This window comes from Prunus persica, chromosome G8, assembly GCF_000346465.2.
Source record: "Prunus persica cultivar Lovell chromosome G8, Prunus_persica_NCBIv2, whole genome shotgun sequence".
Lineage (NCBI taxonomy): Eukaryota > Viridiplantae > Streptophyta > Magnoliopsida > Rosales > Rosaceae > Prunus > Prunus persica.
Window position 1 is genome coordinate 7626763 of NC_034016.1, and position 23290 is coordinate 7650052.

Below are 23290 nucleotides of genomic sequence, written 5' to 3' on the forward strand. Positions count from 1 at the left end.
AACATCGTGAACAGTGCTATAAAAATTTATAATTCTCACATAGCCAGACCAGGCCGTAACGCAGTAATTTGGAAAACTCTGTCAGGCACACCAAAGCAACCCAGCAGTGTCGAATGCGGGTATTATGTGATGCGCTTCATGAGGGACATCATCATGGATCCTTCCTTGGGGTTTGAGAAGAAGGTAAGAAGAAATTACTTTCATACATTTTACGTCGTTTTTTGTATTATCAACGACGGTCATGTAAAATTACCGTCGTTGAATAGATATAGTACGTCGGTTATGAAAAATATCGTCGTCTGTGATTGAATTTCTTTTTATTTATAAACCCTAATAGTCATTGTTTATGAAATATGCCAAGGGAAAACAGGAAGCGCCATACCCCCAAGAAGCAATTGATGAAGTCCGGAATGAATGGGCAGAGTTTGTTTGCCTTAACCTGGAATAGGGGAATTATTGAACACTTGATATTTATGTATAATGTACAAATTTTGTCTATAATATATAATGTAAAAATTTGTTGAGGTTTTCTTAATTTAAAAAAAAAACAAACATACAAATTGCCTAACCGACGTGTAATACTTTTCCAACGACCTAATAAAGTCAAAAACCGTCGTTTTTTGTTGTTTCATTTTAAATAAATCCGACGTAAAAGGATATTTAGACGACGTTCTTTGAACAATTGAGTCGTTTATGGTTTACAACGTCTTCAATTTCTTAAGGGTTCAGGGTAGTACTTTGTAACGACAGCGGTTAAGTCGTGGAATATATATTTTACGTCGGATAGTTAAATATCCGCCATGGTTTCTCATTTCAACGACGTCATTTTAACAACTTAGTCGTCTATTACAATTTACAACGCCTACAATTTATTAACACCGACGTGGTTTGTTGTTGTGATAAGAATATTTTATTATTTTTATATCAAAATATTCAAAATAAATTTAAAATAAATCAGAAAAATGCAAAGTCAACTCCTATGAAGTCATTGATATATTTTCTTCCCCCTAAACCTTGAAAAAATTCATTTTGAACAACAAAAATTGAAAATGACCATCCAAAATAAAATTATTTTGATGAGTCATAAAATCACTTCTAGTTTTATGGTTTAGGGTTTAGAGTCTAGGGTTTAGAGATTAGGGTTGTTATTTATTGGGGTTTATTTTTAAAGTATAATTTTTGGGTAGTCTAGGGTTTATATTAGGCTGTAAAACCATAAACCCTTTTATAAACTTAATTTTTAAAATTATATAATTTAGTTTTAAGGGTTTAGGGTATTAATTGTTAACGACGGTGGTTGAGTCGTGGAATACATATGTTACGTCGTGCAGTAAAATATCCGACATGGTTTCCACTTTAAACGACGTCATTTTAATATGTAAGTCGTCTATTATAATTTACAACGTTTTCATTTTCTTAACCCCGACGTGGTTTTTCAGTCGTCTTTATATCAAAATATTCAAAATAAATTTAAAATTAATCCAAAAAATGAAGCGTCAAAATAAACGGCGTTACGTTCAGTGTTTCCGTCGTGGAATATTACATTTACGTCGGTTCTTGTAGAACTTTCGCCATGATTTTTCTTTCGACGTTTTAAAGAGCGCGCGCTCTAAAAATTTTCGCGCGCCCTAAATTGTTTTATATTTGGCTCTTATTCTTATACTTCTAACCCTGAACCCTAAAATTTTCAGATTTCGCGCAACATAACATTCGCTCTCTCACTTCTGCTCTAATTAAAAGTTGCACTCTCCAGGCTCCGTCGAATCTGTGAGCTCGTCCAACCTGTAAGTACAAACCCTATCTTCCCCTTGTAAATTCATTGAATGATATTAGGTTGTTTTGTTAAAGGGTTTTAGGTATATGCTTTGCGATCTGTTAATAATGTGCTTATAGGTATGGGTTCATGGATTTTCTGTTTAATGGGTTCATGGATTTTCTGTTTAATGGGTTCATGGATTACATTATCTGTTATGTTGAATTGGGAATGGATTTAATTTTGTCGGATCTTTTAATCACCCTATGTTATGTTGAATTGGGAATGGATTTATTGTTTTCATGCTTGGTTTCATGTATATGTTGGTTTCTTGCTTGGTTTCATATATATGTTGTGTTCTTAATGGGTTTTTGGGTTCTTGAAAATAAACTGAGACACGACGCCTTTTTAGGCATACGAGGACGATTACACGACGGTTTATGAAAAAACCGTCGTTGTATTACTTATACACGACGCTTTTTTCATAAACCGTCGTTTGTATTACTTATATTAGACGACGTCTGTTGAAAATCCGTCGTCTATATATGCCAAATACGTCTGTTTTTGTTTAAAACCCGTCGTCTCTGTTGTGTATTACTTGCTATTAGATCTTTGTATAATCTGCTATAGTGATGGTCATTGCCTGCATTTTCACTTTATTATAGATAATAGGTTATAGTGTCGGAGATGGATAAGTCATGGATGCACTCGGATAGAAGCTCGAAGGCATATGAGTTTGGGGTGGAAGCATTTTTTAACTTTGCTGTAGAAAATCTTCTAACTACAACACATATCCGTTGTCCATGTGTTAAATGTGTTAATTTGAAGTTGTTTGGGGTTGGAATTATAAGGGATCACTTATACTTTAATGGAATTGACCAAAGCTATAAGAATTGGACATTTCACGGAGAACCTTGGGAAGCAACTACTAATGCTAGTACAAATGTTGAAGAAGATGATGGCCATAGTAGGTACAGTTTTATGTCTGAAGAAATTGATATGGATGATAATGATTTTGGTGATTTTGGTTCCGATCCGTATGAGTTTGCCAGCAGATCAAGAAATTCATCTGCCTTGGGGACACAGAATCATCTATCATTAAATGAGGGCATGATACAAAGTGTGAATTGGCTTCAGAATACAAAGGGATCTTGTTAGTTTGATAGGGCTGATAATCTCACGAGCACATTCTGTACGGAAAAAAAGGAGAAACTAAAAAACCCACAAAAGGACTGATACATCTTGCAATTACATGAAGGAATCTGATTTGTCCAATTGGTTAACTGACTTAAAGATCAATTGATAAGGACATTTCACCAGATTTTCAATATCTTTTCACCACCCTTGTTTTTTCTTGGGGGTGGAAACTTGTCCATGATTTCAACAGAATCATCACTCGAATTGTTACTAGAATCATCACTCGAATCCCCATCTTCATTATCAGTTTCTTCCTTCGTAGGTACTATTTGCTCCCCATCATTGGTGCACTTTGCACCTTCTCCAGAGCGGAAAATGACAAGATCAAATAAAGGTGTACTTTTGCTGGAAATCAACACAAAAAGACACAGATCACCAACTTCCAAATGATTGTCACGCACAACGTCCATCCAACCACGCCTGAATCTGGGCCTTCCTTTGCTTAAACCAACAGACCAAGTTCTCCCATTCGAAACTTGAAGGATGACTTCACAGGAATGCTTAATACTAGGAGATAAGTTTTACAAGCTATCTCCTAGTATTAAGCACAATAGCACTTTCATTCAATGGCTACGCTTCAAGGTATATGTTGTTGAATAACATATTTCTCTTTTAATTTTCTTCTTATTTCTATGTTAGATTGAATTAAGATATATGATTAATTTGCAGGTTCAAAGTGAACTTGAGGAAGACAATCATGGCGTATCAGAAAATTTAAGGTGGCTAGCAGCTGGTCCAAACATGGCAGTGCCATTATATAGGAGCTATCTTATTAAAGGTATTAAATTCAATATCAAGGCACAAGATGATGTGCGGACAACTCAAAATAGTGGAGTTTATTTACTTGCACATACCATGCAAGTTGCTAGTGCCAAGGATAAAAACTCAATTCTCTCAAATATGGGTTTCTATGGTGTCATTCAAGAAATTTGGGACCTTGACTACCAAAAGTTTACAATCCCAGTCTTTAGGTGTGATTGGATAGATAGTTCTGGTCTTGTAGTCGACGAACTTGGATTTACCCTTGTAGATTTGAGTAAAATTGGACATAGGAATGACCAATTTGTTTTGGCTTCTCAAGTCAAACAAATATTTTTTGTTGACGACCCGATGCATCGTGGTTGGTCGGTAGTGTTATCAATGCCTAATAGAGAATATAATGATGTTATTGGTGATGAAGTCTTAGGTGATGTGATAATTGAGTGTGAGCCATTTACTAGAGGGATGCCAAATGTTGACACATTTGATGAACTGGTGGGTGAGTTAGGCGGTCAAAATATTCGAGATGGGTGTGAAGATATATGGATTGAATGATGCTTATGTAATTGGCAGTGTATGACATTAATTTTGTAATATCCCATAATACCGACGTCTAAAAAACGAGATATATAATCTGAACGTTAAAAAATACGACGTCATCATACATTTTCCACGTCGCAAGTTCTTTTATAAACGAAGAGGAACGAAATGAATTCCGACGGTAATTCATTATAACCACCGTCTAATATCAATTAAACGACGTTATTTGTAATACGGCTCTCATCATAATCAACGCCGTCTATATGTTCTGTAATACGGCTCTCATTTATTTGGAACCGACGTTGTTTAGAATTTCAACGTCGTCTATATTAATAAGTGCGTCGTGAGTAATGAATACATATAAATACAACGTCGACAATATAAATGCCACCGACGTTGTTTCGCATTCAACGTCAACTATATAAATACATACGTCGTAAATAATGACACTGAAAACTATTTCCACGTCATCTTTTTTAGAAAAATCGAAGTGGAAAATTTATTTCACGACGGTTGTTTTTAAATAAGAGACGTAGTAGATTTCAATAACGTCGTCTTCTCATGTATTTAAAGACGTCATATTTTTTCTTGTCGTGAAAATTATATTTAACGGCGTAGTGTTTTAGTTGTCGTCGTTGTATGTCTATCTTGTGGCCTTGTTCTTTTAATATGTGTCATATTTTTTCTTTTTAATGACGGTGATTTGTTTGAGTTGGTCGTCTATTCTCATCCTCGACTATTTTTTAGAACTTTAGCAGACTAAACACGTCTGTTTTTATTTGTTTTCGACGTTGTTGTATTTAACAACGTCTAATACTTATCGTCGTTGTTTGTTTCTGAAAATAGGACGTATAAATTTTGTAATACGACTCTCATATATTTGTAACCGACGTTGTTTCGTTGTTCAACGTCTACTCTATAAATACATACGTCGTAAATAATGACACTGACAACTATTTCCACGTCATCTTTTATAGAAAAATCGAAGTGGAAAATTTATTTTACGACGGCTCTTTTTATATAGGCGACGTAGTAGGTATAAATAACGTCGTCTTCTAATGTATTTAAAGACGTCATATTTTTTATTGTCGTGAAAATGATATTTAACGGCGTTTTATTTTAATTTTCGTCGTTGTATGTCTATCTTGCGGCCTTGTTCTGTTAATATGTGTCATATTTTTCCTTTTTAACGACGGTTTTTTTAGAGAGTTGGTCGTCTATTCTCATCCTCGACTGCTTTTTTAGATCTTTTGCAGTTCAAAGACGTCGTTTTGTATTTGTTGATGACGTTGTATATTGTAACAACGACGGTGATTTAGCGTCGTGGTTTATGAGGAAAAAGATGACGGTGGATTCCACGACCATTGAAAAACCGAATACACGACGGTGATTTACCGTCGTCTTTTTGCTTTTTTGTAGTAGTGAAAATTCGAGTTCCAGACCCCTGTTCAGAAAAACAGCTGTAACTTCCAAACTAGAAGTTAGAGAATACGAGCCTTATATGGCTGGATTCAGCACGAAAAATCAAAGAAGGCCACTTGGGCCAAATCTTCAAATCCATCACAGATTAAAACAGTATTATCGAAACATAAACACCAATGTTTTGCATGACTCGAAAAAGACTAAAAACGAAAAAATTAAAAATAAAACGTATGTTACCTACCTCAAACCTAAACGAAACATTGTCCTCAATGTTTAAAAATAAAATGAAAGTAAGGACAAATAATAGTAAAAGCAATGGACGTGGGAAACACACAAACAAAAATTAAAAAGATAAGGAACGAAGGTACCTAGTTGGGTTGCCTCCCAACAATCGCTTGGTTTAGAGTCAATAGCCCGACTTTCAGATGCGTTATTTGGGATTATTGAGAAGGATGTTGGTCTCATCCTTAAGAAATGCGGCTGCCATATGTGGTTTTAAGCTATGGCCCTTGACTTTGAAGGTTGTACCGTCACAGTCATGCCCCTTCTTTGTATGGTCCTTGAAAAGTCTCGCACTCTCGTATGATTTATTTTAAAGTTCCTCTAATTCATTCCTTCCTGGGTCATATGGTTTTAGTTCATCCAAGTACAAGGTAGATCCGGGAACCCTTGGTTTGTCAACTTTGGAGATGGAGGCATGTACCAATGGATGGCTCAGAGTCTCATTTTCCTTTGCTTTTCCGTGAAATGTTATTGGTTCAAAAACTTTGAATGTCGCTTTTTCATTCCCAACTCTGACAGTTAGTAGCCCTTCTTCCACGTCAATCAGAGTTCGTCCAGTAATCAGGAATGAACGACCCAAAATTAATTGTGTTTCAGAATCTTCTTCCATATCCAAAACCAGAAAACAGTCGAAAATACGAGTGTATCAACTTTTACTAGAACATCTTCAATAATTCCATCAGAATATGTGATTGATTTGTCCGCCATCTGCAAAGAGATAGTAGTTGGTTTATCTTTTTAGCAACATATAAAGGTAGTAAATTAATGCTAGAATCTAAATCACATAAAGCTTTTTCAAAGAAATTATTTCCAATAGTGCATGGAATTTTAAAACTCCCTCTATCTTTTTTCTTTGGTGGAAGCTTTCATTGCAGGATTGCACTACATTCCTCAGTCAGTTGGATTTTCTCATGATCACCAAATTTCCTTTTCTTCGAGAGGATGTGTTTCATGAATTTTTCAAAACTTGGCATTTTTTCCAAAGCTGAAGCGAATGGAATGTTGATTTGCACCTTTTTGAACGTCTCCAAGAAATTAGAAGATTGCTCATCAATTTTATTTTTCTTCAGCGTCAGCGGAAAAGGGATCGGTTGGACATATGGCTTCAATGGAGGAGAAGGAGTCAGCATAACAGCATAATTTTCTTCTTCTTGGGATTTCTCAGCTTCTTTCTCTTTTTCTAATTTTTCTTTTTCCAAGTCGACCGCTGTATTTACTTGCTTCTTTTCCCGAATTGTATTGCCATTACTTGTTTCTTGATTTTTCGGATTAATTACAGGTTGGCTTGGCAATACTCCTTGATTTCTTCCACTCAATACATTAGCTAGGTGGCCTACTTGCATCTCCAAATTTCGAATAGAAACGCTTTGATTCTGAAACTGGGTTTTTATTTCCGTCATAAATTGAGTGGTAGACATAGTCAACTGGGTAACCGCATCTTCCAAATTTATTTTCTTCTCTTGAGCCAGAAAGCCAGGTGGTGGTCTCTGCACATTCTGAGTATTGCTCCGTGAAAAATTTGGATGGTTTCGCCAACCGGGGTTGTACATGTTGGAATAAGGATCATTCCTGTGTCGATTAAATTCTGCAACTTGATTTATTTGCTCAAGGGACGCGAATGGGTTCCCTGTGGTGCACTCTGAACTTGGATGAGGGCCTGCACAAAATTCACAACCAAAATTAGTATTAGTGTTTATAGCAGTAACACTTAAAGAATCAACTTTTTTAGTAAGGTTAGAAATTTGTGCTGTTAGCAAGGCCATGGCATCCACTTACAAGACCCCTGCTGGTTTCGGATTCATTCTCTCACTCAGCCATTGGTAGTTGTTGGATGCCATGGTCTCCAATAATTCAAATGCTTCGGTAGCCTTTTTGCCATTAAAGCCCCTCCAGCAGCTGCATCACTAATGTCCTGCTTGTTTGACTCAACCCATTGTAGAAAGTCTGAACTTGAATCCAGGTTGGTAGCTCATGGTGAGGACACTTGCGCAATAAATCTTTGAATCGTTCCCAGGTTTCATATAGAGGCTCCGTATCATATTGAGCGAATGACATAATATCTTGTCGGAATTTTGCAGTTTTGGCTGATGGGAAAAATTTAGCCAGGAATTTCTTAGATAAATCATCCCACAAAATACGGATGAATTCTGCAGCATAGTGGTCATGGCTGTTTGATCTCAAAAATTTTGTCTGTAATAGCAGGACATCGGATCGCTGAGGGAGTTGCCACTGGGGGGCCAAATTCCCTCACTGCTCTTTCTGCTTCGTCCATCATAGGTGGAGGTGTCGGAAAAATTCAACGTACCTGAAAATAAAAAATAAAATAAATTCAAATTAAACTCCGAATTAAAATATATTGATATTAATAGAAAATAAAACAGTCCCCGGCAACGGCGCCAAAAACTTCTTGTGAAATTATTGCAAGCACACAATTCGTACAAGTAATATAGAAATAAGTAGAGTGTCGTTCCCACGAAGACTGTAATTTCCTATTAACTACCAATTACGATTAATTTAGAATTTATTTGAACATTTGATTAAGAAGATTGATTGATTTAAGTAAGCTAAAACAATTATGAAAAATAGCAATTTAATTAATGTTGGAAAATCAAGATGATGAGACACTAGAGCATCCGATTTCACCATAACTAATTCCACTTAATTCTTATAGCCAATTAACTCTAATTACTACCCATGTTGACAGTTGGTTTCTCCTAATTCATTCGATATCTCCTCTCCTCGGGCTCAACCACAAGTATTTTTAATTAACAACCCATTCTCTCTCGAGCAACGGATTTAGAAAATCAAGAACCCATTAAGTTCTATGAGAACCTGCAAGAAAACTGCATGAGTCATGTTAGTCCCTCTCGGGCACTCATTCAAGACATGGTATCTGTTATAAGAAGCAAACACCAAACATCTCCTCTTGGTCTCTGCTTGGATCATCAAATCAATTAAATATTGGCCAGATATTCAAAGCATTAAGAACAATAACAAATACACAACATAGAATAGTAATAAAAAATTAATATAACTATAAAAATTAAGTATTCATGGTTAGGCTACATCGTAGCCCTAGCAAGGAAAATTAGTTCATGACAAAAGAAAAGATAAACAAGAGAATTGTTGTCATAAAACCGATTTGGCAGATGGACTTGATCTCTGGATTCTCATAGCAACACAGCGACAACAAATTCTTGGCTCCCTCTCTGATATATTTGTGGGTGTATGAAAGTTGTATATGGGAAGATAATAGAAAATATCATCCTCTGAAGAGATCCTTAGGGTGACCTTATATAGTATAAAATAACTACCCTACTCTAAAAAGGTCTAGAAAAACTCTCCTAAAGCAAAACAAAATCTCAAACAATTAAGGAAACAAACTAGGAAAGAATCCTTCTTTGACTAGGAAACACGTCAGCAAACTTGCATGCATGTTTTGGGGTCGTTCCACTTCCTAGAAAATTCTGGAAAAATATGAGAAACGTAGCTTTATCTCTAAGCTTTCCAAGCATATATTACACGCCACTAGGAAAAATTGGAAAGCTATTCAAATCTTCAATCTTCCATAGCAGTGCAGTTCTAACGGGATTTCAACTTAGGCTGTCTTGACTTGCAGGTCTGGAGCATTTGGCTCGGTAGAAAATTATGAAAATTTGATACAATGATCTTCAATGTCTTAGCTTTCTTCTACAATTAGCCTTGCACTAAAATTCATTCGAACAGTCGACTTTCAGTTGAAATCCTTCCAAGAACGCAGAATAGCTGAAAATAAGGAAAGTAAAGTAATAGTACTCTTTTTAATTAACTTTCCCTACAAAACCTATATATAAAAGGTATAAAAATATCGGAAATAATACACTTATCACATTCCAACTTGGGCATGTGGGGCTGTCAAGGAAGTGTTGAAGTTTCTCACGGGACTCGATGATGCCTATGCTGTCGTTGGTCAAATCTTGCTTATCGATCCTCTTCTTGCTGTCACCAAGGCCTACTCACTCATTATCCAAGATGAGAAGCAGAGAGCAGTCTCAAACCAAGGTTCCAAGCCCGCACTCACCGATGTAGCAGCCTTTGCAGTCAAGGATCACACACACAATTCTGGTAGGAATTTCTCACCCAAAAATCCTTATCTTAAGTGTGATCGTTGTGATGCAATAAGATACTACAAAGGGAACCGGATGCAATTTAGTTTCAACAGCCATTCCTATTTCATCTCGACTTTGGCATCAACGCCTTAGTCATCTTTCCAATAAAAGCCTGCGTGCTCTTTCCCTTTCTGTTAAATACATGAATTTGTGTGATATTAATGATTGCTTGATTTGTCCATTGGAGAAGCAGACGCGTATTCCATTTCCTTTGAGTTCCACAAAATACACATGTCCAATTTGAGTTAATTCATGTGGATATTTGGGGGGCTATCATGTTCCTACGATTACCAGAGCACAATATTTCTTTACCTTATGAATCATAAATCAGATGCACATCAACATCTCACCACTATCATCAATTTTGCTGTAACACAATTCTCTTCGCAAGTTAAAACCATTCTCAGTGACAATGGCCCAGAATTCATGATGACATAATTCTATTCTAATAAAGGGATTTTACATCAAACTAGTTGTGTCTCTACTCCTCAAAAAAATGGAGTCGTAGACAGAAAACACCGACACCTACTCAATGTAGCATGAGCCTTACTATTTCAAGCCACATATCTCATCAATAGAACGCCCGTTCATGTTCTTAAGGGTAAAACACCATATGAAACACTTTTTCATAAACAACCAGCTTATGACCATTCATGAGTGTTTGGTTGTTTATGCTTTGCTTCTACGGATCCCCATCGACCAATCAAGTTTGATGCTAGGGCCACCCGCTGTCTTTTTCTCGGATATCCATATGGCACGAAAGGTTATTGAGTGTATGATCTCAACACACGGAATTTTTTTACCTCACATGATGTTTCATTTCAGGAAACCATTTTTCCTTTTCCTTCTTCGTTACAAACTCTTCTCGCTCCCCCAAGCCCAAGAATCCATCTCTGATGACACAATTGCTATGCCTTCCACACCTTCAAACACCACTATACCCGAGCATTCCTCCCCTGATTTCTTCAAGTCATCATCATCACTCAATGCCTCGGGTTCTCCTCCTCCATCATCGATGGGTTCACCTCCCTCAATTGCACCGGTCTCTCCCCTATGGCTTAAGCATGCGACACACGCACCTAGTTATCTCAGCCAGTATCATGTTGACATCAATCTTCCTTCTCGGTCTCTCCCATTATCTAACTCGGCGTTGACTAAAAGTAAAAGTACCCCTTATCCCTTCTCTGATGTACTTACCTATGAACGCTTGTCGACCACATATCATGCTTTACTACTTCTCTTTCAGTTGCAATGGAGCCTCGTTCCTTCGCTAAGGCAATTCATGATCCCATGTGGCGCCTTGCCATTGAGCAAGAGTTGGCTGCCCTTGAAGCCAATGGCACATGGTCTCTTCACCCTCTTCCTCATGGCAAGAAACCTATTGGCTGTAAATAGGTCTACAAGATAAAATTGAATCCTGACGGTTCCATTGAGCATTACAAAGCTCGCTTGGTCACTAAGTGATATAGTTAAGTTGAAGGTTTAGATTATCATGAGATTTTCGCCCTCGTGGTCAAACTTGTCACTGTTCGTTTACTCCTTGCTATCGCTCAGCATTGGCACCTTCACCAACTTGATGTGAACAATGTTTTCCTTCACGGTGACCTTGATGAGGATGTCTACATGTCCTTACCTCCAAGTGTCAGATGAAAGGGGGAGACACAAGTATGCAAACTCCATAAATCATTGTATGGGCTCAAGCAAGCCTCGCGTCAATGGTTTATTAAGCTCTCTACCATCCTTATGCAAGCTGGCTATCAACAATCCAAAGCCGATTATTTTTTATTCATCCGAAGCCAAGGTAGAAAATTTATAGCCCTTTTTACCTATGTAGATGATGTTATTTTGGTAGGAGACAGCCTACAAGAAATTGAAGAGACCAAGTCATTCCTAATGGAGGAATTCAAATTGAAGGACCTTGGTTTGTTGAAATATTTTCTGGGCATAGAGGTAGCCCGTTCTAGCAAAGGAATTGACCTCTCACAAAGCAAGTATGCTCTTGAAATACTTGAAGATGCTGGATAGCTTGATGTGAAGCCATCAACCTTCCCAATGGAGTAGAATCTATCTCTCAGCAAGATGAAGGTGATTGGGTTAGTGACCCTTCTTCTTATCGAAGACTTGTTGGGCGACTAATCTATTTGACTATCATGCGACATGACTTGACGTATGCAGTCCACATTTTGAGTTAGTTCATGGAATCCACAAACTCCACACTTAGAGGCAGCATATCGAGTCTGTCGTTATGTCAAACACATACCAGGGCAAGGTATCTTTCTTTCTGCAAGCAGCACCATTCAATTAAATGCATGTGATGCAGATTGGGCTCGATGTCGTAACACTCAACGATCCACTACTCAGTAGTGTGTATTTCTTGGAAAATCATTGATCTCCTGGAGGACCAAGAAACAAACAACTGTGTCACGCTTTAGTGCAGAAGCTGAGTACCTTTATATGGCTGCAACTTCCTGACTTGGTTAAAATCCATCCTACAATACATGGGCATCAAGCACTCACACCTAGTCAAATTGTATTGTGATAATCAAGCCGCACTTCATATTGCTTCGAATCTAGTGTTTTATGAGCGAACAAAACACATAGAGATCGATTGTCATCTCATACGAAAAAGGTTCAAAATGGAATGATCAAGACGACTCATATATATATCTACCTCACAACAGTCGCCTGACATCTTCACAAAGTCATTAGGCTACACATAGTTCACAATTTTACTTGGCAAGTTGGGAATCATCAACATACATTCCAACTTGAAGAGGAGTGTTGAGGAAAGAAAATCGCATTAAAGTGATTGAGGAAATTGTTTCTGACTTGTGTATAATTACTTAATTTATTTCATTCCTTTCTTATAGGAGTGTAATTACATAATTTCTTGTATAGCTCTAGTTTTCAGGATCTTGATTGATCATTGGGTGTGTATAAAAGACTAGTATCCCACTCAATAATATTCACCAATTCATTCACAGACTATTTAGTCTTTTAAATTCTTTTATTTTTTTAACAATTGAAGAGCCTGTATAGTTTCCTTAAAATTATGGACAAGAATAAATTGGTAGCAAAAAGCAAAAGATAAATCCCTAGCTGACTAGAAAGAAAGAAAGCTTCAAATCCGAAGAGGATTTCCCTCGAATCCTGTCGGGTCCTTGGTGTTCTTCGGCTTATAGCAGATCTATGTCGATATGGTCTTCCTTTGATATGTTTATGTTGATATGGTCTTCCTTTGATAGAAAAATTGTCTCTGCCATGAATCTGGGCTGGCTTTGGATGTGTTTCATCTTGCAAGACTGGTCGTTAAGGTGTTGGGACTGTGGAGTGACTAGGTGGCGCTCTCTATGTCATTTCTCATAGGAAGATTAGATGTGGTTGTTCTTCCTTTTGTTAGTGATGTTTTACTTTTCTAGTCTTCGTCCAGTTTGTTCAATAAAATCCAGAAACTCTATTGATTTTTTTGTTTTTCTCACATAATTCTAGAAACTTGCTTGAGTTTGCTAGGTGTTCGTAGTCCCTTTAGGAGAAACATGCCGGTTATCGGTTGATTGTGTCTTTGATGTAGTTGAACTAGATTCGAGAAAACTATAGTGGTAGAAAGATGTTATAATAAAGTTATTTTTGAGAGTGATTCTCTCAAAATCGTTTTAGCTCTTCGACTATATCGTCACTAGGAAAGTGTTTACCTATGTTCTCCATACTGCTAATGGGATTGCTTCCATTACAACATTTGTCCTTTGTGCTTTTTTCCCTATTGATAAAAAACCCAAGAGACTACAGCAGCTGCCGTCCCATTTGGAGGTCGGTGGCTTCTCGCCCCCTTTATGTCTCCTCTCCTTTTTCTCCATCTTCCCCTCCTCTTTTCTTTTCTAGTTCTTCCCCTCCCCTTCTCTTTCCTAGTTCTTCCCCTTTCCTCTCTCTCCATTGTCGTTTCTCTAACTCTCTCTCCCTCCTCTAGTCTTCCTTCCCTCATCTTTTGGGGATACTTGTGGGGTTCAAATCCTTATGGATTTTGGGTTCTCTTGCTCAGATCTGTTTGGATCTTGGAGTTTGTTTGTTTTGTATGTTTTTGTTGTGGGGTCTTATTGGATTTATGTTGCCACTCGATCTTTTGCTTGATTTTTTTACTGGTTTTTCTGTTGCTGGGATGGATGGGTTGTGGTAGCTGTTGACCCAACTTGTTTTGTTTTGATGTGTTGTTGAAGCAGTCACTACAAATCAACGTAGTCGCCATGATGCAGTTGCCACTTGATTTGGAGCTGGAAAAATGAAAGTTGATGGGTTGTGTTGGATCGGGTTTAGCCGGTGCAGCACTATATGTTTAGTCAGTATGGTGCAACGAGTCTTTTGGTTTGCAGGAGAGGATGTGGAGTGGTGTTCGTGTTCTTTGTTTGTTGTAGTATAATAATTCTCATAAACTCTTTAAGAGTTTTTTGAAGTTTGTATTTTACTTTTCGACTTTGCGATACAGATTTTCCGTTTCTTCTGTTGCGCAGTTGATATGTATTGTAAGTTTGAGTAAAGTGCTTTAGTCTATCAAATTAGAGTTTTAATCCTTTCTATTTTTAAGCATAATTCACTCCAGATCAAACCAAATTGTTTTTGTGTTTGGTCATTGGACATGTTGTACTCATATTCGACATTATGGATGCCCTGTACTTAATTTTGATTTATCAATAAATTACTATCACTTTTCTAAAAAAAAAAAAAAAAAAAGACTGTAAAACCAATTAATGTATGATGGTAACCAAAAATGTGCGAAGCCAACTCAGTACTAATATGCATTCAATATTAATCGTTAAAGCGACAGTTAATAAATGACATTCAATATGAAAGTGGGAATTGAAATGGCTCCATAATAGATTCATGAACATTGTGCTGATGCCTAAATTTGGTTCAACAGAGGGACGAACTTTTTAAAGTCGATGTAAATTTTCTTATGAATTTTGAAATTTTAGCGTGATTTGACAATTTTCTTTTAAATTTTCTTTCCCCTCCCTTCTCTCTCTTCCTCACTCGATGGCTGCACAATGAAACCCACAACAGTTTGACTTCCCAGCAACAACCTTCGGCCACGATTTTGGTCTGGTTTTGTTCCTATCAGGCAGCCCTACACTTTACCCACAATCCCTTCTCCGAATAACTACCAAATGACACGGATTCAAGTTGAAAAAAATTCTAGAATAAGTAGTTAGATGCCTTTGTGAGTTGGCGCTGCTGCGGTTTCCTGCCACCATCGTTGGCCAAGTTGGGTGGGTGTTGTTCCCCATCCTCTAAGGAGTTGAACTCACCTAGCCTTATCGTCGTTGACTCGCTATCGACGAAAATCATAGTCGAGAAGTTTCAAGGCCACCGAGGCTTTTCTCGCCAATCCCGCCATCACTTTGACCCAAGTACAAAATTTCTCCTGTCATCGTGCTTGATCTTTTGGAATAAGTGTCGACCGTTGATTTTGAGTTTCATAGTCGTTGGAAAATTCCATGAACCACCATCATTGGTGGCTGCGTGTTAGCCGACAATTGATGACCCAAAATTATCCCCACATCCTCGAAAGCACTACGGTATACTCAAATTGGCTAGATATGATGGACGATCGGATTATCGCCAATTATGGATTGTTCGATCTTGAACACATTTAATTCATTTTTTTGGACTAACCTACCCCTGTTATAATTTTTGAATAGTATTATTTGTTTTATTAGCCCCTGAACTTTGATCTGATTTACATTTGAGTCCTTCAATTTTTAAAATTGTTTCCGTGATCCTTCAATTTTAGTTTTGTTATGACAAATGGTCTTACCGTCAATTTTATTAACTTTTCTGTTAAATACAGAGATCAAATGATATTTTTATATTATTTTTAATTTCCAATTTCTGAATATTCCTTTCACCCAAAAAATAAAATTAAAAATTAGAAACTAAAAATTAAAAAATCTTATTCCAATCCTCAGTCAAACTAAAAATTAGTTCTTATTCCTAAAAATTATAATAAAAATATCATAATAAAAAAATGAAAAATTTCACCACTTGCCCCTTCTTTTTCCTCTTCTTTCTTGGCAACCTTGTCCCCAATCCCACCGTCCCACCATGGCCACCATCTTGGCCCAGACGATTCTCCCACCAAGACCACCATCCACGACCCCCACACAAATCTTCCTCCTCCCCCAAACCCAAGACCACCCCCTTCCCTACCACCGCTTCCCCTCTCAGCAACCCACCATCTCTCTAACCCTAAAATTTTTACTCTACACACCTAATCACCATAGCCAACCCCTCATCTCACCGACCCAAAACAATAACTCCCCATCCCCAGCTCAGCCATTCCAATGCTCTCTCTCTCTCTGCAAACATGTTCAATTTTTTTTGTTGGACCTTTTATATCTACCCAAAACCTCTACTGCTTCAACAACTAATAAAACAAAGCATCACCCAAATCCTCGATTGAAATCCCACCAGCCAGTTGCAACCCCATTCTCCGCTAGATTCGAACCCTACCAACATCGCAACCCCAATCTCGACCAACACCACCCTCTCTCTCTCTCAATCTCCAACCAATCTCCACGCCCCACTTAAAATCTAGGTTGTTTGAAACCTAAAGCCCCTTCCCCAAACCCCTCTCTCGCACAGACCCATGAAATAGCTCGGGTTAATTAAGAAATCCCTCATAAAGTGCCTTTTTTCTACCGTTGTGCCTTACTGTTTGCATTCAAATATGTAGCTGGATGATTAGATGGATGCAAAAGGGCAACATCGAGGGGTTGATGTATAATCTTCGTGTTCCCGAGGAGCAACAGCTCAATGAGGGACTCGGGGAAGTAAAGAGAGGAGAGGGAGTTTGTGGCCTACTAGGAGTTCTGTTTTCTGAGGACTCATAGAACACCTTATTAATCTTAACTCAATTGTCCTTTCAAGCAAGAGTTGTCTTAGATCAATGTGTGTGTGTGTGTGTGTGTGTGTGAGAGAGAGAGAGTGAGAGAGAGAGAGAGAGAGAGAGATTTGAATATTATAGAATGAATCAACTAAAATTGTAAACAAATAATCAACCAAGTCTATTTTCCATATGAATAAGGAAGATTTCGAGACAAATGTTTGAGTTATCGCACACATGTTGTCAAGTTCTCTCAAGTACATGCCACACAGCCAGTTATTCCTAGATACTTCAGTCATCCTAGTTAAGGCATAAAATAAAATATTTAGAAATCAAGCAAGCAACCAAGAACAGGAAATTCATGTAAATCAATCACAGGCTATGTCCAAGCTTTGCAATTCAATTCACAGCTCTTAATCACGAAATACTTAAAAGAGATATGCTGCTATGTCGAACACACACATTCCATATCAAATAACAATCACTCGCAACTCAAGTCTATGATGAAGAACAAGAATTTTAGAATAAAAGTTCAATTAAACAAGTTACAAAAGGGGGGGTTGGGGTGGGGTTGGGTGTTGTCACACACACTAACAAAGTGCTATGGGGGTTTGAACCTGAGGCCAATGGTCTGCAAGTCCAAACCCTTTTCCACTGTACTAGACCCTGTTGGCGGAGATGGAAGATCACATTAGATCTTGAATATTAGTAGTAATTATTAGGTCGTATATTTACAAAGTGGTGACCATCTGATATTGTTTCCCTTCTAAATCTTATATTTGGTTTCTTATGTCACTTGAAGTGACTGCTTTATTTGTTAATTAATTAGCCAATATAGCGGCATAAATCTATCGATTTCCCTTAACCAAGCACTAGTTCTACGATCGCACCGCATGGTGGTGTTACAGTCAAATAGAAAAAGTTCACCACTACTTGAGTCTCGCAGCCAGGTAAAACCAGGTATTTTCTAGAAATACAAGACTATTTGGTTCCAACTTATTAACTAAACTTTATTCAGAGTGTACCTATAGAATTTCTCTCCCCGCAAATAAACTTTACTACAAATGATGGGCACGGAAATAGAAGAGCTCTAAATTTGGCAGTCCTTACCAGCATTTCTTACTTGGGCACAAAGTGAAGAAGTATGCAACAGAGAGAGCCTCCACCAACAAAAACACAAAAGAAATGAAAGGACAAAAAGAAACAAGGATAACTTCATATAAAAATTACACCAGTAAAAGGAGAAAAAAAAAACAAAAAAGGGTGTCACAAGTATAGCTTTCAGTATACCAGTAATATGTGATAGAGAAATAATGCCAGGGAATTAATCATAAAGGAAGACGGACCACCAGTCTTTATCATTATTTATTTCTGTCAAGAAAACATGATGTGTAATGAAATCTCATACTTGGTACAAACGGACGGTAAATTTTCCACCAAAAGAAACACACCAGAACTAATGGCCAACTACCCTTACCAAAAAAAGAGTAATCAAGATCTGCAGCCTAACAACAACAGCCTTACAACCCGCATGATGCGGACATCATTAGTTAGTTTCCTAGATTCTCTAGTTTTCCAGATTCACTAGGATTTCAGTTTCCAGATTTTAGTAGGATTTTATTTAAGTTTCCTAGTTTATTTGAAATAGTTCCTCGGTGGATTAGGATTTCTGTTTTAGTAAGGGATTTTTATCCTATTGTCTCTAGGTTTTAGTTTGCAATAAATACCCCCCATGTAGTTCTTTAAAATTCAGTTGTTGTGATATGAAGAAAATTTTATTTTCCAGAGATTGGAGACTCCTTGGGGTGAAGCCAAACCCCTGGAGTGATTCCAGACCTATCCTTGTTCGTTTTATTTTCTGTTTTCCATTGTTTTTGCTTCCGCTAAACTACCTAAATACTCAATTCCCCATATCCTACATCACCACCGAAATAGAAAAACATGGTAATGGGAACTAGGAAGAAACCCAAACCCGTAAACAGGTTTTTAGATCCTTCCTATTTTATTTTCAATCCACTACCGAAAAGAAAGCCAGCAGATTCCCACCCACCGCAAATACCTTGTGCTCATAAAAAACTGAGGTGCACGTGCTGGAATCAGCTAATGCAAATCAGCTTACCTAAACAATATCTATTTGTTTCTGGTAAGGGTCTTATTACCTAAACAATGACCACCATAAAATTTAATGTAGTAGGGCAATGAAGAAAAAAATGATCAGCTCTCTCAGTGCTACGAATGTGCTGGGAATCAGCTAAAGCAAATCAGCTTACCTAAACAATATCTAGTTTTTTCTGGTAAGGGTACCTAAACAATGACCACCATAAAACTTAATGCAGTAGGGCAATGAAGAAAAAAATGATCAGCTCTCTAAACGCTTTTTCTACTCACAGTACTCCATCAGGGAGAAAGATGAACCGTAGGCTTCTCCCCTAAACCATATAATAGGTGTTGAACCTAATCCAAGCAAGAACTTGTATCATAACTCTGCAACAGAGGAATGGCAAGAGAATTCCCTAGATTTCTACAGAAACCAAAATCCCAACTTACTGGAAGAAAATAACTTAAAACATTCTAGCCATAGGTATAGCCCGAAAGTTACATAAGTGAGGGAAAGAAATACAAAAAGGCGTTTCCCAAATCACTCCCAAAAGATTGACCTTTTCCCCATTTCACACCAAAAAACGCTGGCAAGATGAGAATGAAAGGATGGATAGAACTGTCTTTCCATTGGCAACATCTCAGGCCTCTGACAAAACCATCAATGTCTAATATTTTCTTGTGAAGACAGAGAAGAATCCTTGTCAAGCAAAATTTCCACAACCATTTCCCAAGTGGTACCTCATTTCTTTTAATTAAATTGCCAAACCCAAACCACCCTTTTCCTCGGATAAGGACACCATATTTCATCTGAATCAAAAGCATTATTGTAAAAATATGCATCTATCCAACTAACTCTCAGCACTCTAACAATCTACTTCACATGCGTCCCACAGAAAAACCCAAAAAAAATAAAAATAAAGCTTCACTAGACCCTCCATCCAAAAAATAGGGAATTGCATTTACTAAACCCTACAGATACTTACCCCAGTATATTGACAGACAAAAAGAAGTAGGATAATTTTCTCAGTCCAAAACAAAGTTGAAAGTGTACAAAACAGAACTTATTTAGATCAGCAAAATGTGGCCAATAATGGAGATGGTTAAACCTAGGAGCCACTTGATGTAGAACCGTAACCCCTTACGAAGCACAAGCCAAAAAAAATGCTTCAAGTAGGAAACAAAACAATGGCTAATCAGAAAAAACAGATAAATTTTACTCTTTGGCGCTCTAAGAATAATCATAAAATGAAATTGATATAGAGCTAAAAGGACTTTGGAGTCACAGGAGCAATGCCCAACTATCAAACTGAGTGGTAAAATGAACAAATACTAGGGACAAACATATCTAGACACCACTTGTTCATGGATTCCCAATGATTACACAGACAAACCAACATGAACTAATACTATAAAACGCATACTACATATACAATTACTGAAATTTCAAACAAAGATCATAAGGCACAAAAATACGGGATCTGTGAAGTGAACAACAAATAACAAAGTAAATAGAGCATAACAGAATCATATGATATAAAGCTCAATTACAAGCACATGATCATCAATTGTACAAAGCTACATTCATTCAGAAAATTTGCAGAATGCATTGCAATGACAAGACAAAACCAGAAGGCAAACACAACACACAAGTAAATGGCAAACATTATAAATTACCATAAATCTGTAACTTTCTTTCATCATGTTTTGCGAGTACAAGATGAATGAAAAACAATAATTACTAAAGAAACACTTGGAAGAAAATACACAAGGACATAGTTCATAAATTAAACTAGCCACAAGCAAACCTTTAATTAGAAGTTACATGACACTAGGATCTACAAACAAAAACCGATTGACATGCATAAAACAGTAACCTATAGCAACTGCTAACTGTCGAATATATAGCTATACAACATCCAGTACCTGCAATCTGCAAAACCAAATAGAATACAAACCAACCAACCAACCACTTACTCATTTTGAGACCAAAAGCACTTCGGGGTTTTTAGCTTTGCTTGGGGTGTTAGCGTTTGAAGACGAATTAGCAACAGCAGTAGCCTTGGCAGACTCCCGTGCCCTCTTATCTAGCTGAATTAGGCTCTGAGTAGCTAAAATCGCCTGTGGCACCAAATCATGAGATGCCCGAGCATACAGCCGCTTCACTGCAACAGAAGCCGCGTCCTTAATGTCCTGAGAATTCAATGGGGCCAACAGACAATGCCCCACTATTCGCAACGCTGGCTGCAAAAGCTCCCAAGGTAATGGAATTATTGACCCCTTTGACTCCAAAACTACACCATTGCAAACATTTTTCTTCTCAAATCTCATTAACTGATCCATTTCTTCAGTCACATCGTCAATCTCATTGCCGCCCTCCAAGAACAATGCCGGAGTAATGTCGGGCTCATTGGTGTCATCGTCACTGACTTGGTGCAGACAATGGCAATCCTGGCCGGCCCAAGAAGCTAGGAATCGACAAAAGTCAATCTTGGACCAAGTGGGCATCTGGGAAATGTGCTTGTAATAGGAATCGAGGGCAACGCCGACAATGCAGGCACGTTTGGTGGACTTGACGGCGATCTGGGGCTCCAGAGGCGGCGACAAAACCCCAATTGACTGGTGGGGGGAAATGGCGGGAGCGAGGGGGTTGGGCTTGTGAACTCGAGGGGTGTGGTAGAGAGAGGGCTGAGAGAGATCTGGGATCGAAACGACAACAGGCTTGCCGTTTCGAGCCTTGGTCTCGGCGGCGTAGAGGGCGAGGAGAACAGCTTCGAAGCCGGCGAGGGAGGGAAGAGAGGGAGAGTCAGAGGAGAGAGAATGGACTCGGGAGAGGTAGAGGCCAGAGAGGACAGGGAGGAAGGAGAAAACGACGAGTCGTAGATGGGGGTCAGAGGAGAGGAAGGTATCGTAGAGCCAGTGGCAGAGGGGGTCGGATCCTGAACCGGAGAGAGGGGAGAATAGGGCGGAAGAAACGGCGTCGTAGGACTCAAGGGAGGACAGAAGGGAGAGGGCAGGGCGGTCGGAGTCGGCGAGGGAGCAGAGACAGGAGGAGAGAGAAGGGGGGAGGAGAGAGGACAAGGAGTGGATGCGAGAGCGGGCTTTGGAGATGGACTCCCACCAGGAGTGCATTGGGTCGTCGGTAGAGATGCAGTTGGAGGAAGGATTAGGGTTAGGGTTGGGAATGGGGGTGGTGGTGGTGGTGGTGGTGGAGGAAGCAGAGGATGTGGGGGAGGTGGTGCTGTGGTGGTTTCGGTGGAAGTCCATAACTTTGACTTGGCTTTGGGGTTGACTGTTGTGTAAATTGGGGACTGCGTAGTGTGTGTGTGTGTGTGAGAGAGAGAGAGAGAGAGAGAGAGAGAGAGAGAGAAGGAGAGAGGATTGTGGTTTCTCCTCTCTCTATCTGTCTGTGCGAGGGAGGGAGATCACAACTCGACCGGGAGAAAGTACAAAAAGGCGGAAGAAACAGAGACTCCGCCAGATGGAGTGCATTTGAGGTGTTTTATTGTCCATTGCCAAAATGTAAAGATTGCGGCTAATGGAATCTTAAAATTAATTAAGTACATCTGCTATCAAAATATTTATTAATTTATTAATTTATCATAATATAAAATAACCAAAATAATTAGGGGTGTATTAAATTAGAATTCTAAAGCGTTTAAAAAGAATATACCCCCTTAATCACTTAAAAAAAAAACTTTCAAAATCGTATACAGTCCTAATTGAATACACTCTAACTAATGGGATGCAACGACTTTTGGTATTTGGGGTCTCGGTTTTGCATTAAAGATGTTAAAGTTTGCTTCTTTTGGCTTGAGGTAGAGAGGGATTCGCAGCAACTCGTGATAATGGGCTCAGTTGAGGAGAATATACTTTTGGCTTAATGGTGCACAATCAAGCATATACTTGATGAGATGAGATGAAGTTGTTGAAAGAACTTCAAGATCACTTGGGTTTGTTCCCTTCCTAAAAACTTTGCCTTCTTTGATTTGATTTTAAAAGTTTGAATCTTCAACGAGCAAACATCGAAGTGAATTCTAACAAAAAAGCTCTTCCCTTGTCTGGTGAGGCTTTCTTGATTTCCTATGTAATAACCTGATCCTAAATTAATATTTAATTATTAAATTATTCAAGAAAAAGACGATTTTACCCCGAGAGTATTTTAATAGGTTTAAAAATTAGCGTTTTCTTCGGAATAGAATTTGGGATTTTAGTAGT

At 38.2% G+C, this 23290-nt stretch overlaps 2 protein-coding genes across 2 annotated transcripts; both read right to left on the reverse strand.

The window, feature by feature from the left end:
• On the reverse strand, positions 6820–11326 carry LOC109950815. The gene is made up of 3 exons (XM_020570948.1): positions 11299–11326; positions 10962–11180; positions 6820–7610 (listed from the first exon to the last, which is right to left on the reverse strand). The coding sequence occupies exons 1-3, from the start codon at positions 11324–11326 to the stop codon at positions 6820–6822; spliced, it is 1038 nt and encodes a 345-aa protein (XP_020426537.1).
• LOC18787986 lies at positions 20726–22590 on the reverse strand. Its single transcript, XM_020570757.1, has one exon. It carries the CDS (start codon positions 22337–22339, stop codon positions 21050–21052), a length of 1290 nt encoding a protein of 429 aa, XP_020426346.1. The 5' UTR covers positions 22340–22590; the 3' UTR covers positions 20726–21049.